Source organism: Schistocerca nitens, chromosome 5 (assembly GCF_023898315.1).
Source record: "Schistocerca nitens isolate TAMUIC-IGC-003100 chromosome 5, iqSchNite1.1, whole genome shotgun sequence".
NCBI lineage: Eukaryota > Metazoa > Arthropoda > Insecta > Orthoptera > Acrididae > Schistocerca > Schistocerca nitens.
This window is the reverse complement of record NC_064618.1, coordinates 281,209,329-281,226,356: the sequence shown is the minus strand read 5'-3', so window position 1 is coordinate 281,226,356 and position 17,028 is coordinate 281,209,329. Positions and strand designations below refer to the sequence as shown.

The 17,028-nt window shown below is 37.4% G+C and overlaps 1 protein-coding gene across 1 annotated transcript in view; it reads right to left on the bottom strand.

Annotated features, from left to right (window-relative positions):
• The window catches only part of LOC126260846 (laminin subunit alpha), a 405,465-nt gene that overhangs the window by 147,654 nt on the left and 240,783 nt on the right, over positions 1-17,028 (bottom strand). The window contains exons 32-36 of the mRNA XM_049958250.1: positions 15,824-15,954; positions 13,622-13,772; positions 11,658-11,884; positions 10,192-10,359; positions 1,622-1,784 (exon numbers count right to left, since the gene is read on the bottom strand). Coding sequence (XP_049814207.1) covers positions 1,622-1,784; positions 10,192-10,359; positions 11,658-11,884; positions 13,622-13,772; positions 15,824-15,954 — 840 coding nt within the window. The remainder of the gene's footprint in view (positions 1-1,621; positions 1,785-10,191; positions 10,360-11,657; positions 11,885-13,621; positions 13,773-15,823; positions 15,955-17,028) is intronic.

The following is a 17,028-nucleotide window of genomic DNA, read 5'->3' as shown; positions in this document are numbered from 1 at the left end:
AACTCGCCCTGTAGCATTGCAGGGCCAACTTCACTATCATCTTTTCATTTCCAAGCACCTAGCAACATGTGACCAAGTCTTTGGGATTGATTTTATGGGTACGCCCATTACAATCTCCATGGATCACCTGAAGCCTACATTTTGCAGCTCACTCATTGGCACAGGCAATGCAGATAATCTGCCTACTCAGAATACCTCACCCTCAGCTACAAACCAATGACAAACTTTCAAATACTGCAGAAGGCATGTCTCTGCCACAACATGCAACAAACGTAAGTTCATGAAATACTGTACCAGGCCCACAAAGCATGTGATCATGCAAGCAGGACACCCCGTTCGCATCAAAACCAAATATCGTTGACATCAGTGGGGAAGTATGTAGTGATCAGGCATCGCAGTGATGATTATAGTGACAGCACACAGTGTCCAAAGTATTTATGTTCAGTAGTAAGTCAAAACAATGGAAAATCCAGGATGGAATGTAACAACATTATGAAAAGGACAGTTGTTACTCACCACAGAGTCGAGATACTGAGTGGCAGATAGGCACAACAAAAAGATTGTCACAAAGTGAGCTTTTGGCCATCAAGGCCTTCATCAAAAATAGATAACGCACACACACACACAAACACACACACACTCATATATATACAAACACACACTCAGGCAAACGCAACTATGACCACAGTCTCTGGCAGTTGAAGCATCCACTCTGGCCCAGCAGCCAGAGACTGTGGTCATGTGTGTGAGAGTTGCATTTGTGTGTGTGTGTGTGTGTGTGTATGTGTGTGTGTGTGTGTGTTGTCTATTTTTGATGAAGGCCTTGTTGGTCAAAAGCTCATTTTCTGACAGTCTTTTTGTTGTGCCTATCAGCGACTCAGCATCTGCACTATATGGTGCGTAGCAACTATCCTTTTCATAGCAGTGGTAAGTTCAATGTTTACTCTTTGGTTTTGCGGTAGTTAGTTATTCCTTGGTGTTAAGCAATAATTGTTGTATCCTATCTGGATATGTCACTTTATCAGTACTACTGTCCTAGCAAGTATGCAACAACAGAAGTTAAATTCCCACCTACTAATCCAATATCGCTTAACCAGAAAAAATTATTAAATTCTCATTCCATAAACACACTACACAGATTTAGGAATGGACCAGTCTAGTTTTAACCAAATGATATGCTTAATTTGTTTCAAACTGCCTTTCACTATTGCCTCATAGGTGATAAAAAAAGTTCTTTATCTACTTTTAAACACTATAGGTTCACAAAGATGAGAGTGGATGCATATTTGGGTGGAGTGGTATTCCAATCCTTATCTGATCATCCTAATTTAGATTTCCTGTGAGCCCACCAAATAACTTCAAATAAATGTTATGATGATTTCTTTAATAATATCATGGTAAATTGGCTCCCAAACTCTTGTGCTGGCTAGTTCACTTTCTCTGATGACCTTAATATTGGTGTACAATCAGACATTAAACTCAGTCTTTCCTTCAGACAAAACAAGTAATACAACTGCACTTGATGAAGCAGCTGAATAGTTAATGGGTTTTTATGCTTGCTGCAGTATCAAACATTAATACAAAAATTCACTAAAATATGTTACTATAATGTTGGTCTTACCAGTTCCAGAGTCCAAACTCAATGCAAGCTCGCTGACTTCACTTAATATTGTCTCTGCTTCATCAACAACAAGTTGAATTATGTGATCCACTTCAACTGCTTCTTGTTGCACTTTCAGTGCATCAGGCTCACATTGTTCTGCATTCTCAACAGCATATTCAGTCTGAAATTGAAGTCATACATAGGTGACCACATTTTTAAATATGTTAAGAACACAACCATGCAACTCCTTGGGGTATGCTACAGAAATGTTTTAAGATGAGAAAAACACTGAAATATTTTAAGAAATGCAAAATATGTTGAACAATGTAAGTCAGTCCTCTGTGGATTAACACAGATTATGGATAGGTCTGTCAGAGCAGTTAAGATCACAGTATAACATAAAATAAGACAGTGGACAATGCTACGGAAAAAAACAGCGAAACATGCAGATACACATAGAGTTTACCGAATAATATCAATATTTATTGCTAAACTGTAAGATCGGCACAAAAAGTAATGTGACCAACAGATCTTCCAGAGACAAAACTGTACTAGAACATGTAAATCAATGACTGAGTGAGAGAACAGGGAGATTCCCTTCTTGTCTAAAAATTGCCAAATTAAATCCAATGTACAAAAGAATGGAAACACAGAAGACTTTGGCAATTATGAGCAAACTTCCCTGTCGCCTGTCTCAAAAATTCTAGAGAAAGTCTTTCACTAAAGCCTTACATGTTTTATGCAAAAATACCAAATTCTGTCATGACTACAACAGAGGTTTAAAAAGAACAACTCAACCAGCACTGCCATCTATGAATTCCTGAGTAAAATTTACCGGAAAGTGGAGAATAGTGAACATATTACTGGTGTAGGACTTGACTTGTTGGTGTTATTCAATATCACAGATCATGAGGCACAGCTACAGAAATTAAATCAAATAGGCATGAGAGACACACCTGCTGAATGGGTCATGTCATACATAGGCAGACATAAACAAACAGTGGCAATACAAAACACTGAATGCAACAAAATTACAAACCATTACTCAGATTACTAAGTGATGAAATATTATTCCCCAAGGATCAGAACTGGAACCAGTGCTTTTCCTGCTTATATGTTTGTAAATGACCTACAAACAAACATACATTGTAAAAATACTTATCACTTTGCTGATGACGTAAGCTTTCTCATCAGTGCAAAAGCATAAAACTTACTACTAGAAAACATAACAAAGGCAATAGATAGTATAGTATATTGGTTCACACACAATAATCTACTCATAAATGAAGGAAATATTGTGCACACAACTTAGATAGTGTCAAGGAAAAGGTCCCACAAACTATAAGCATCCAGTTGTCAAATAAAGCTGAAAATGGAGCTTGACCTTACAATGTTTTTCGGGCTCCAGATCCAGGATAATGTCAGGCGGGGAAGTAATATTGACAACCTCATCAAAAAATTGAGCACATTCTGCTATATGATAAGGATCCTTGAAAACTGCTGCCTAAAAAGTGTTACTATGCAAATGTTCAGTCATGTCTGAAGAACCGTCACTTTCTGCAGAGCTTCTCCAAACAGCATTAAGCTATTCAGAATACACAAAAGAATCATAAGGGTCATAGGAGGTACCACACCCGGAAAATTTGCAAGCCACATACTTTTTTTCATTCTTATAAGAAAAGTGAAAGTAAGCAAACTTTTTTCTTCAGTTACTATTCTTTCATATAAATGGACATACATATGAATATTATTCTAAGGATAAATGTAAATTTCATATGGCATTGTTGACTGTAACACCCCATGATGTACTTCATCCATACACACTGCCCCCTTTCTTTGTGACAATTGTGTCATAAGTATATCAGTAGAGTACAGATGATGGTAAAGTCATGTAGCATAGTTGGCTGGGAGACCACAAATGGCATGTTCAGCCACCTAACTGGAAGGGCTTTTACAATTTTTCATGCACAATGGCACCTCTCCTCCACAAAGTGTAAGAGTTGTGTGTTTAAGTAGATCTGGCAAGTGTTGGTGATCATAATGGTTGTATGTGTAGTGTGGTGTCATGTTTTGTGTTGGATGATGGTGAGAGAAGGGAGGGAGTCCCAGCACATAGCCTGCTCCTCTTGAATAGCAGAAAGTGGACCACCAAGTTTACCTGATCAGTCACCATCAACAGGGTCACATGCCTTCACTTCATGATATGCTGCCAAAAGGTTGACTGGTGATAAGCGACTTTAGGCCATGGTCCCTCCCCCCTGTTGTCGCAAAGGTAAAAGCAGCCAACATCATGTGCCTTATCTAGGTGGCTACCCATTCGAGTATTGCCCAAGCCCAATATTGCATAACTTAGGTTAAACAAAGAAACAGTGTGTTCAACAAAGCAAGGCTGCTGGCAGAGTATAGATGAGTGTAATGAGTGCATGTGTGTGTAGTGCTACATTCAAGTTGTATGATGGTGATGAGAGAAGAGAGAGAAGCCTACTCTTGAATAGCATCGAGGGGGCCCACCAAGCTTAACATCCCCATCCAATCCAGTGAACCGTGTCACAGGCCCACACTTCATCAGACACTGCAGAGATGTTTGGAATTCAACTGATGACACTGACATACAAACTGGTGGTCAGGAACTTTACAACACCATCTCTTCTCCTCTTGCTGCACAAATAATGGCTACAAAAATTTCTTCCGCCATCAGGATTTATTCTGGCTTATGTCTGAGTCAAGTGTCAATACACAGAGACATGTTTTTGTGACCACTACTCTGGAACAAAAGTTTGCTATGGATAGATATCACTTTACTGATCTGTAATTCATACAGGATGCAGTGCTACAGTAAGATTCTATCCTGATCATAGGATAATTCTTTTACACTGCAGTTAGCTAGACTGATTATCACAACCGAACTAAGTTAGTGAGAGAGATTACATGGGGCACTGAGGAACTGTCAGTACACTTCTAGTTTGGACCCATAGGAACTTACCAGTACACTTTTAAATTGTACATTTCTGAAAATCAATACACGATACAACTCTGTTTTTTTTTTTTTCTTCTTGTTCTTATTGTGCTGGTATAACATTTGAAGAAAAGAATTATTTCCAAAAAACAGATTAGTGTTTCCAGATATATTTTCCAGTCACCCTCGTCTATATTTCTTCCATTTGGTGTCAAAGATTGTTACTTCTGCTCTAACACATGTATTAAGAACTGCGAAAACTAGTGTAACGTATTATTAAATATGTGTCTGGTTTAACATTGAGATTTTCTGTTAATTAACACTTTTAAGACTGTAATATATTACACTGTGTAGTGCTTTGAGAATTTCTGTGTACATTCTAGAACCACTCACCCTTCCACCATCTCGAACACCCGATATTTTAGTTGTGAATGGGAGAAAGGAACCCTATTTATTGCACATCACCCGTCTGTATGTGCAGGTTTGAAGTTTATCATGAGACAACTGTAGACGCGGTGGTCGAACAGCACTGACAAGTGTTTGCTGGTCGCGCCATGGAAGCCGTAGTGAAAGAACAAGGAGCGTTTATGTATTCTATGCTGTTTTATAACTATGACTATTGTAGTGAAAAAAAAAGAACAGTTGAGATATTGTTAATTAATGCTCGTCTTGGACTTGGACAGGATAAGACATGTATTCAGATTCTGGATGAGAATGGACTTGGTTTTTAAACCAACTTTCTCTTATGTGTAAATGAACTTTGTTTATAACCTTTGGAGATGCGAGGAGACTTACTTGACAGTGTTTGTTTATGTGGAGATGAGATTTGTACAAGTTTGATGTTTAAAAATACAATGTTAAGTGAAGCAAAAGAAACTGCGTACGTCTGCTTATTTTTATAAGTAGAAAGAGTCTTGAGAAATTCCTGTTCCTAGCAAATATACTTTGGAGACAAAGAGAAAAGGAGGTTGAACCAGCAAGCTGACCAGCAAGGAAAGTCGGTTGGCCATCTCAAATAAGTCGTATCGTCAAAGAAGTGGGAGTTTACACACATACCTTACCACTTTATTAAGTCATCTAAAGCACTAGAACTGTAGAGATGACTGTGTGAGCATAGATATGGATGTCCTTTCAGTACTACTGGAGTCCATAACACAGTGTGTCACCACTATCACCACGATGAAAGGGGGTGCTACACACAACTATGAAGATATCTCCAGTTCAGTCTAGTTAATCATGAGTGTAAATTAAGGCTCAGAAGGATGGTGACAATATAAAATACACAGCAGGACATCTATGACTGAAGAAAGGCAGCCAACCATTTACGTTACATAAGACTGTGTGAGTGAAAAACAGATACAAAGAAAAAGTTTGAGGATTTTGTTAATTTTGACATGTATGTTTTTTGTCAGGATATCAGAATAAGAGAGACTACATTGTTATTCTCAGCACCAGAACAACTTTCACTGTACCATTTTTAATTTTAGACGTGTTTACATATACTTACATTTGTATGAACTTAAAGGTATGTTACTCTAACAGCAAATACTACATACAACATTTAAGGGTGGTAGTTGTAAATACACATTAAATTAAAAAGATAACACACACAATAAAAAACATTTATATGATCTACTGATTCAACTAATGAATAATCACATGAAGAAGTGCAGGTTCTGACAGTTATCAAGCTGCCAAACCTCAAGCAGTGGATCAGGAGCAGTAATCAAATTTCAGCAGTTATTTTGACATTAGGGTAAGTCTCATTATCAATAGTTTACTTCAGTAATAAAAGTTTAACTGGGAGGAAACATCATTTTAGAAGTTGAAAATGATAAGTATTCAAAATGTTTGAAAGGGAGCTGATTAAAAATATGTCACTGGCACTGACATTAGTGTGTCTGAACCTAAGAGAAATGAATACAATTTACTATTTTTTTATTTTTTTTTATTTCATGGTGTTTTCATGTTGATTTCACTTTATTTTTGCCTTCCACTATTGACCATGCTTCCTCAGGTTTCATCTTTTTTTTTTCATTTTGTGATTTTCTCCAATGTATTTTGTGTATTTTTCACACATATTTTTACGTAATTTTTGTATTTTTTCAGGTTTTTATCCTGCACCATTGATCTTTACTCCTTCCATCTGCACAAATACAGGAAAGTTTCCTTATCCCTAACCATAACACAGTCCCACATACTGTTCTTGCATCATTGCCTAGCTCATAGAGTCCCTCCAAATGGCTTACCATTCAATTACCCATCTCCAGTTGCAACCCCTCCTTCCACAATGACCTCTATCTGTTCAAATTCTGCCAGTGTATCCCTCACTGACCTAGTTCTGCAAAAACATTTAAATCAGGACCAAATTCTGTAAAATTCTCCTGCTCTGCACTCACAAATTCCTGCATACCATCTCTCACACTGAACTCTGGTCCTCCTGGAACTAGAACAGCATGCACAATGCCAACTCAAAACACTTTCCAACCTGTTCACCTCCTACTCCTGTCTTTAACTGCCTCTATCTACATCCTCTACAACAGCCTCCAAACCTCCCAAATCCCCTCACAGCCGACAAACTCTGCATCACAGACCTACTACATTCACCACACCCTCAGAAACTCCCAACCACCACCATACACAATCCAGAACCTAACCAGACCCAAAACACATTAATGAATCTTTCCTCCAAATGTCTTAGACCCACAGAAGTATCAGTCCTTTCCAAAGACCTTACATTTTGCCCTACTGGACTTGTTAAAGACCTCTCTGTCTCACATGACCTACGGTGGAAATAGCTTTTTGCTACGAATCCTACAAATCAGACTCAACCCAAAGCCAATGATGAATCCCGCCTGACTCAGTACACTCCTCCATCCAATGGTGATCCACCAGCACTGCCCCCAAATTAAACCTGTTAACATTCCTGAACTTCTCAACCTCAAACCCTGCTTTACCATCATTCCCCAAATCCCTCAACATTGAAGCTAACCTACAAACCTGGCCAGAGTAACATCATTACAGATATCCAACAGGATCTCCATCTCTCCTCAAATCCTTATGCCCATCCCAGAACTTCTCCCCTGAGTCTATCCTTCTCCTCATCCCTACCACTCCCCGCACTCCTACCTTCCACATGCTTATGAAAGTGCATAAAGCCAACCACCCAGGATGTCCCGTCGTGACCAGTTACTTATAGAATCTCTCCTCTTGTGGATTAACACATTCAGCCTATTACCCATAACCTACACTCCTGTATGAAAGACATAGAGGATCTCTCTCTCATGGACCAACACCTTCAGCCTATTACCTGTAACCTACCCTCCTGTATAAAAGACACAAACCAATTTCTCCACCAACTCTCCACAGCTGCTGTTTCCTTACCACACTTGATGGCATCTCCTTCTAAACTAACATCCCTAATGTCTATGGCCTTGCCACTGTTGAATACTACCTTTCCCAATGCCCACATGACTTCAGTCTTACAACCTCCTGCTTCCTCACCAGACCAACTGTGTCCTCACACAGCACCATCTTGTGCAAAACTATTCACGGGCCGTCTAAACGAATCCCAAACCCCTCATCTGGTTCACAGCCACTGATGGCATTTTCATGTTCTGGACTTAGGGTGAGGACACGCTATCCATATTCCTCCAGAACCACGATGCCTTCTCCCCCATTTGTTTCACCTGGTCCTCCTTAGCCCAATAATCCACCTTCCTTGATGTTGACCACTATCTAAAAGATGGCTAATTAGTACTCCATCCATATCAGATCTACCAACCACCAGCAATACCTACTCTTCAATAGCTGCCACATATTCCATACCAGGAAGTCTCTTCCATACAGCCTAGCCACCTGCGGGTCTCACATCTGTACTGATGAGCAGTTCATCTCTAAATATTGCACTGCAATGTCAAACAACTCAACAGCGTGTATTGCAAGTAGCTGGTAACACTGTCATCACGCACTTACATTCAGCATGAAACAGTGTTTCATTACGAAGAACATTTATTTTGTGGCGTACAAGCAGTCACCGAAGTATTTTTAATAAAATGTTTAGTTCAACAAAGGTATCCCATATGATACAGTGGTCTCCCTGAGGCATTCACAGATCGAAATTACTGTCGCAACCTTGTACAGAAACAGATCTCCCTTTCCCTGTCTTTCCAGTCACCTACCACCTGCCACACACCCACTGTCTGGTCACAAAGCACCACTCCCCTGTTACTTAGTACCAGCCATGACTGGAGCAACTAACCACATTCTCTGCTGGGGTTTCAACTACTTCTCATCATGCCCTGCAATGAGGAATCCCACCCAGTATCCTTCCTACTCCTACCACAGTGGTATTCCGCCACCCATCAAACCTACACAATATCCTTGTCCAACCCTACTCTACTCATGCTTCCAACCCCTTGCCTCATAGCTCATATCCCTGCAACAGACCTAGACGTAAGACATGTCCCCTGTTCCATACATCCACCCTCGACCACCTACTCCAGTTCGACCACAGGTATCACCTATCCCATCAATAACAGGGCTACCTGTGGGCATGACAACCGACAAGCTATCTACTTGCATGAATGGTCACTTACAAACTGTGGCCAAGAGATAGTTGGATCACAGAGTTGCTGAACATGCTGCCCAACAAACAAGCTACACTTCAATGACTGCTCCACAGCCTGTACCATCTGGATCCTTCCTACCAACACCATCTTTTCTGAACTGTGGGGGTAGGAATTCTCCCTGTAATATATCCTGTTTCCTTCCCTGCTCCCACTCCAGCACTATACAGCCTTCTATTCCACCAGTGCACCCACTAGTCTTTTTTGCCCTCCTCTACTTCTATGTTCCCCACACCCCACAAACCATCTGACTGCACCTAGCAACCCTACCTTTTACCCACCACATCTTCCCACAAGCAGCACTACACCCTACCCCATCCCTACCCTGTTATTCCTCCCCCTTCTCCTTACCCCTACCAGACACAGATTGCTTTTTCCCATCAGGCAAAACTGCTCGCAGTCCTGCCTCTTTGCGCAAAGACAGTGGTAATGTGTATGTGAATGCTCAAACACATAACAGTCTTTTTGTTGTGTCTGTCTGCAACTTAACATCTCTATATAGTTGAGTCATTATCCATTCTTTTCATAATATTGTCAAGTTACAGAAATAGAAGCTTACAAAAGTTCCATTCCTGCAATGGATAAGATAATGTTAAAAGAAGATATTGAGAACAGTAATAGTATGGAAGATAGTAGTAGAGCTTATTGGGAACAAGAATGATATTAACATGAATTGGGAACACAAATAATTGTACTTTTTGTCCTGATGCCCATACTAATATCTATAAACCTTTTCCTCACAAAATATTATGATATTTCTCCCAGAGAAATCTACAGTTGACAGTTGCCTACAGCATGTCAGATAAAATTGCTTCTGATGACCAATCTTACATTTGTCTTCTTGGGTGTCATTGTCATACAACTTTTTGATTAATAGTAAAATTAAATATAATGTTCCTTAAATTCTTGAAATACTTTCAAGGGTACATGTACAGTACACTGTAAGCCAATACTAAAAATGTAAATGGGAAGACTCCTGTAGGTTGTAAAAATAAGTTACTTACTCTTCTGTTAAGATTTCTTACATCCTGCTCCAAACTCTCAACCTCATGAGTGTGTGGTGTAAGATCGACTTGACCAGGATCAAGCAGACTGACATTAGGTGCAAGTTGGCTAGCAGTACTGTTAATATAAACAAGTCTCTGTGTTGTGAAGAAACTTGCTGCAGCTGACTGTAACATACAAATTAAAATAATATTTCAATGTTGTTTCATTCACATATAGCATCTTCTATTAATCATACAAATGGCAGATACGAAATATTAAATTTTAATTTTTTCAGGTTTTGCTATGAAAATTATTCTGATACATCTTATTACAATATGATGAGTTTAAATAGTAGCATTTTTCCCAAGACAGTATTTTATTGCACACCACACAGTCACAATCACACATGAAAACTTTTTAGCCTGCAATCGGTTCCGCTTTACAGCCTCTTTAGGTAATCATAACGGGAGCAGGTCCCAAACTCTCTCACAGTAGATCACAACTTTACATTTATTTATATAGCATAGCAGACATGGGACCTCCTCTTGTTAATGTTTCCTGAAGATACTGTAATGAGAAACTGATCAGTCAAAAATGTTAATGCAACTATGAACACCGAGTGTGCAGTTTGAATGTACATATTTTCCATGATAAGAATATATTCAACATATCTTATAAATGAAGTACAGTATAAATAAGATGTTAGTGTACTGAATCTGTAAATTGTCATAAAGCAAAAAGACACATTATGACAGTGTAAGATGAATTGTCAGGTATATATTAATTGCAGAGGATAAATGAGTGAAGTTTTGAAGATGAATGCAAAGAGACAGATAAATCACAGATCACTAGCAAATTTTACTACTGAAGGTAAGAATGTAGCAAATTATGATTCAAAATTGTGATTACAGATGAGGCATCAATGACTATAGCAAAAATATACCATTATTATGAATCAGGTGAACCTAATAATCAAATACACATAGGAAATACATAGCAGACACAAAGGTCCATGGTGGACAAAGCATACATCTCAAGAATGGCTAAGCCTCAATTGCAGATGAGATAAAATTTTATCATGAATAACTAAAAAACTATGCAGATGTGACATCCAGAAAAGATAGAAAAATTTGAAGCAGTAGAATTCAAATGAAACAAGGAATTTCTTCTTAAAACTCAAACTATAGAGTTTGAACCACAACAATGACAATGGAAGCCTAACATTAATATTAACAATACTTTGTACAGTGAAAAAGCTTTTCAGTGATGCAAAATCAGATTCTGACTTATCTCTCGAAATCAAATGATTCTTTCTTAAAAGTGAAACTTATAAAAAAAATACATTAGTCAGAAAAGGCATGGATGAGCACATGTGATAACTGAATATCACTCATAGTTTAAGATTTGTTATGACATATTGTGAATCTCTAGAATTTTACATACTCTTCTTATTAACAATTTGTGTAACTTTTTTAAGACTGACCTCAAATTCAATAACATACGGCTCTATAACTTCAGTCAGATGGTCTGTTACATCCAGCAGATTATGGATGCAGCTGTCACATTCAAAGCACCCTTGATTTTCAATAAGGACCCAGCGATATCGGCACTGGTCACACTTTTCTCCTATTACACCAGGTAAACACTGGCACTGTCCTGTCAGTGGATCACATCCAAACCCAACAGAATATTCAGTGTTGCATCCACATGCTGCAATGTAAGGCGTCTGATATTAGCATTTTCAAAACTACATATTTTCAATCTAAATTAGTTAAAATGAGAAAACAGCTTGGACTGTGACACAAAAATGAAGGCAAAATACCAAAATTTTGAAGATTTCATTTATCAGGAAAGATACAAAGCAAGAAAAAAGGTGGAAACTGTGAAAAGGTTAGAAAAACTGAAGGTTATAGAACACACAGTTAAGGAAAATGCATCAGCCAAACAAGAAGGCTGCACAGACTTTCCTACTCAGAATACCACTGTTTAATGTGTAGTCTGAATGACTTTTCTATTAGAACTTCCACATTTTTCTTTTTTCCTCTTTTCATCCTTCTGTATCCCCTCAACATAATAAAACTCAGAAACTTGAATTACTGTTATTACTTTTTTCTGTAATTTCTCCAATTACCCCTTCCTTCATCACTCCAGTCTATTTTCTTATCGGTTATACACAGCCTACACTGACTTCCTAAACCTGTGTCATCCTCTTCATCTCAGACTAGCAATTAAACCCAACATCCTCAATTAGTTTCCAGTGAGGTTTAGTGAACAGTGTTCTCACCTTGAAATGGTGGTCCACTGATATAGTGTGTCACGATGACTGTTTTAACTGAGTGAAGATCCAATAAGAATATAATAAAGATGTATTATCAGTGAGAAGTGGAACTTGAAGAGGTATGTCACACTTCTGTATGAATAGCAAGTAGTCAAAAACCAAAGGTTGATCACCAACTGGTTGTAAACTGGTGCATACCCTTTAATATTGGTACTGATCTCATTAAATCTAAGACTGATCACTTTTACAATGTTCAAAATAATGTTTCAACATTCTGGAAGAGGTATGTATGCAGCATTAAGTCATGAGTTAAAGTTTCAGAAGCAATTCACTTGTGTAGACAAGAATGCATTCGCAAAGCAAGATTTTTTTTTCTTGCTAACATATTTCCCAGTGAAATGCAAAAGCAGGAGGGACACTCTCACGTCCAGTAATTTCTTTTCATCCATTTTGCAGAAATATTATGGCCTGTGTAAACACTTTTGGCCCAGAAATGTATTGCCACAAACATTGCCAGATAACAGTGGCCAGCAATGTTGCTGATCATGTGGTTGCAATTCAAGACGCCAGCAACACTGATGGGCAATACTGTTGCCAATATGTAATTTCTACAGCCTCTCTAAACTTATCTTAATGTTCACCATTCTACTTGCCCTTATTAGTTTTACTAAAGATGTATTTTACCCAAAAATAAATCATGTGATCTTTCCAATAAAAAGGGCCTAAACAGTAGGTCTGAAGCATCTTGTACATAAACATGCTTCTGTCAAGTTAAGTAATTATCTTTTCCCCACTAAGTGCTGAAATATGGCCTCAGACTAATATAATACACAGACAAATTGATTATACATCTAATCTTATGAAATTAAAATTCCATTCCTGGAGTATGGGAAAGATGGCTAACAAAATAAACAACAAAGTATGCTTAATCAATTATTTAACTATTTTTAAAACTGCATTCCAAAACTGTAAGTATTTATTTTATTGCTAAGAAGTGAATACTGGATGATGAGTACATAAGAAAATATATAAATCTGTACATGTCTATGGATAAATAAATACTACTGACCGATAAACAGCAGGTTTATAAACAGTCTTTAGAGTTTTCTTCTGGATCAGTTTACTTTTACATTTTGATATGACTGAAATAAAGGTAACATTCATCTTACAAATGCATCCAGATGCTGAATAGTTCCAGAAACCAGGGGTGCAGCGGTCACATGTTCTTCCACTGACTCCGGGACTGCAACGGCAGGCACCAGATACATCATCACACTGAGTACTCTCTGATGCTTCTTGACAATCACATGCTCTGCAACCCTTGAACAGACAAATTTAAAATTAATGAGGGGTCCTTAAAATAGCACTGTAAAAACGAATCCTAAAGGAGATTATGCAATATTTCACTTTTCAATAAAATTAAACACTAAGACAGGTTTTATCTTTAATGCAGTAGATGCTGTGAGTGGACTCACTGAGAAGTATATTTCAAATTGAATTGTTGATGAACAACTGCCACCTTTAGTTTTAGAGTTGATTACAAGCTGGTGGGTTTATCTAACAAATTATCGATAACTTTAAAGTCCTGCAGAGGAGATGATGAAGACAGAGTACTTGTAAATAGTACTGCAGTACGGGCAACACATTTTCAAAAGGATTATTGACCAATTACGGTCATATTTTCTTTCAGTACTGATCAGAAAGGATAACTGTTACTGAAAAAATAGTGCACATGATGGAAGCATTGCAAAAAGGAATGATGAAATCAGAATACATGTAACAGTATACTGAATAAAAAGTGCATGATACACAGTGTGGACGTGATTGCTGTGAAAGAGAGCTGCAGACCTGCAGTTACGTTGAAAACAGAGGAACAAATAGTGTACATTAAAATTCAATCTTTTTACTGCAAACAGCTTTCAGAAATGCATAGTGCTTTGCATGAGTCTAGTCCTAAGAAGACTGTAGATGACGCTATACTTCCCAAAGAGGAAGCATGTTTTAGAGGCAATAAGTCATCACAAAGAACAATGAAAATACAAGCTGGCCAAAACAGAAACTGATGAAGAAACAGGGGTCTGCAGTAGATTTTTTTGCCAAAGCGGTCTGCAGTAGATTTTTTTGCCAAAGCTCATCAAATAGCTTTTGCAGAAACTGTGAGAGCAATCAAGAATTCATCAATACCTGTGTTATAAATTTTGAGAATCCATTCGCAAAAAATAACAAATTCTCATGTGATGTGATTTTTTATTAGTCTGCAATTAAGGATGCTTGTAACAATTTGTCAACACTGTTGGAAAACTCATGAATCTGTTTCTATAGTCAAATGCCACTAACATAGAGCCTTAGAGAAGAGAGACATTTAACCAAAATGAAACTGTAAGTAAAAATTAACATTAACAATATTGGTGGTAACTGAGAAAGAATTGCCAAATTTCTATATGTACTGATTATTAATTCTAATTGCTCACAAAAAATTTCTTTCTCATTATGCCTACTTTGATTTCATGTAACTCATATCCCATAGCAGACAAATGAATTGTAAATTTTCCTTACCATCATGTACTTTACAACATGCTTACGGATTCCAGCAAAAATTAAAACAATTATCCTTATCTTCCACTCAAATGTCCAAACAATGCCCCTTACCTGGTGAAAGAATTTCATTTCTAGTTCAAAGATAAACCAGCAACAAAGTCTGCTAGACACCTATAATTATAACTCTTCTTTACTGTTGCATCCCCCCCCGCCTCAATTCATCAGACAGACTGGTGGTTGTATTATTTCAGTTTCTGTATGACTAGATCTATCTCCATTAATTAACAAAATCAACAGACAATCAGTATTGAATTATCTATCATACTTTATCCAAAAAAATTGTACTTCATGAAGATGATTTCAGCAATGATCACTCCATGGAGACCTCCAAACATATTTTCTTTTTAAATTGCTTTTATGTTGATAGGTTGTAGATTACTCACACTACACTATGTTTCCTCACAGATCTGTCTTCAATAATCATCCATCTGTGCCTAAATTCATTGCACCTGCATTTTGTCTGTGACTTCCTCGGTTTGCCTAAATTCACTACATCCGTAAATGGGTTTCTGCATTCTGTCATATAACTTTCTCAGTTGTTATGAAAAAAGAGAGAGAGAGAAAAAAAAGAAGAAGGCAGTTTAATTAGAATTTTCCTGTGCAAAGCATGAGTCTGCCCTTACAATGGTGTACTTCTCACACATATTTTCTGTTAACAACATGTGCTGCAGAATTTCATGGGGTGGACATTAATTAAGTAACAAAAGATAATTTGTAGCTAAACATTATTCTGTGTACCCACAGTAAATAAAATAGACAAGAACATAGCATACCTCACAAGTTGAAAAACCAAAATGATCAGCAGCACAGCTTTCACACTTTTCTCCTATTACATTTTCATGGCATACACATTTCCCAGTAAAACTGTCACACTCCTTTGTTCCACATTTATCACAGTCACAACCTGCAGAAAAAATATTCAATCTTTAAAGGCTCTATAAATTTGTCCTTCATATGACACATGAATACTTCAACATCTACAGCAGAATTCATCTAGTGCTAAAGATATCTCCATTATAGCATTGTGAATGATATTTTTTAAGAATTTGTTTCTGAAGACAATGTAAACTGTTTTAAAAACCTGAAAATAGTAGCATAACCTGTAACTTATTTTATTAGATGGCACTTTCACTATCTTTCATGATTTCTTTTGCTCTTTTGCAGAGGTGCATCTAAATGCAGTGATTACTCATATGCAATATTACTAATATCTTACATGTTTTTACCACAAACATTATTATAAAATGTAAATTCTAGGAGGACAACAATAAATGGAAATGTTCAATTTTTCAGCTGAAGGTAATTGACATATGGCTCACAGAAACATAATTTTGTGCCATTTTGAGTTCCTACTTCCCACACATCAATCAGCTACAAGGAAGTGGCTGCTTTTCCTTACAAATAAACTGTTTATTTCTGTAACTCTGGTATTTCCTTCTCAAGTGGTTGCAGTAGTTTTCATCATCTTAGTTACACCTACTAGAATTTACAGATAAGAATATTTCAGCCATTCTGCCCTATAATGATTGCTATGAACTTCTCTCAGTCTGAATTAACATGAGCATTTCCCTCCATTTCACATGTTCCTCATATATTTCTCCTGTATTTATGTTTCAGTTATTTCATCCATACCTGTCTTACTAATATTTCTTTCCTTTTCATCAGTCTCTTTTACCAGTTCCTGACTTTCTCTCTCTCTCTCTCTCTCTCTCTCTCTCTCTCTCTCTCTCTCTCTCTGTTTTTTTCTGTTTTCTCTTATTTCACTGAAATAAGTCTTGAAGTTATAGTTGCACTACTCTATATCACTAGCAAAAGGGTATAAATTTTCCATCATATATTTTAATGTAAAAACTGAGAGTATGTTGAGAGTATGGGTATTTCTTCTCTAACACATCTAACTGCTTGCTCATGCGGTAGTTTCAACAGGCAGGATATAATAGGAAAACATTAGTTCAGAACCTCAGTAATAAACTTTCGT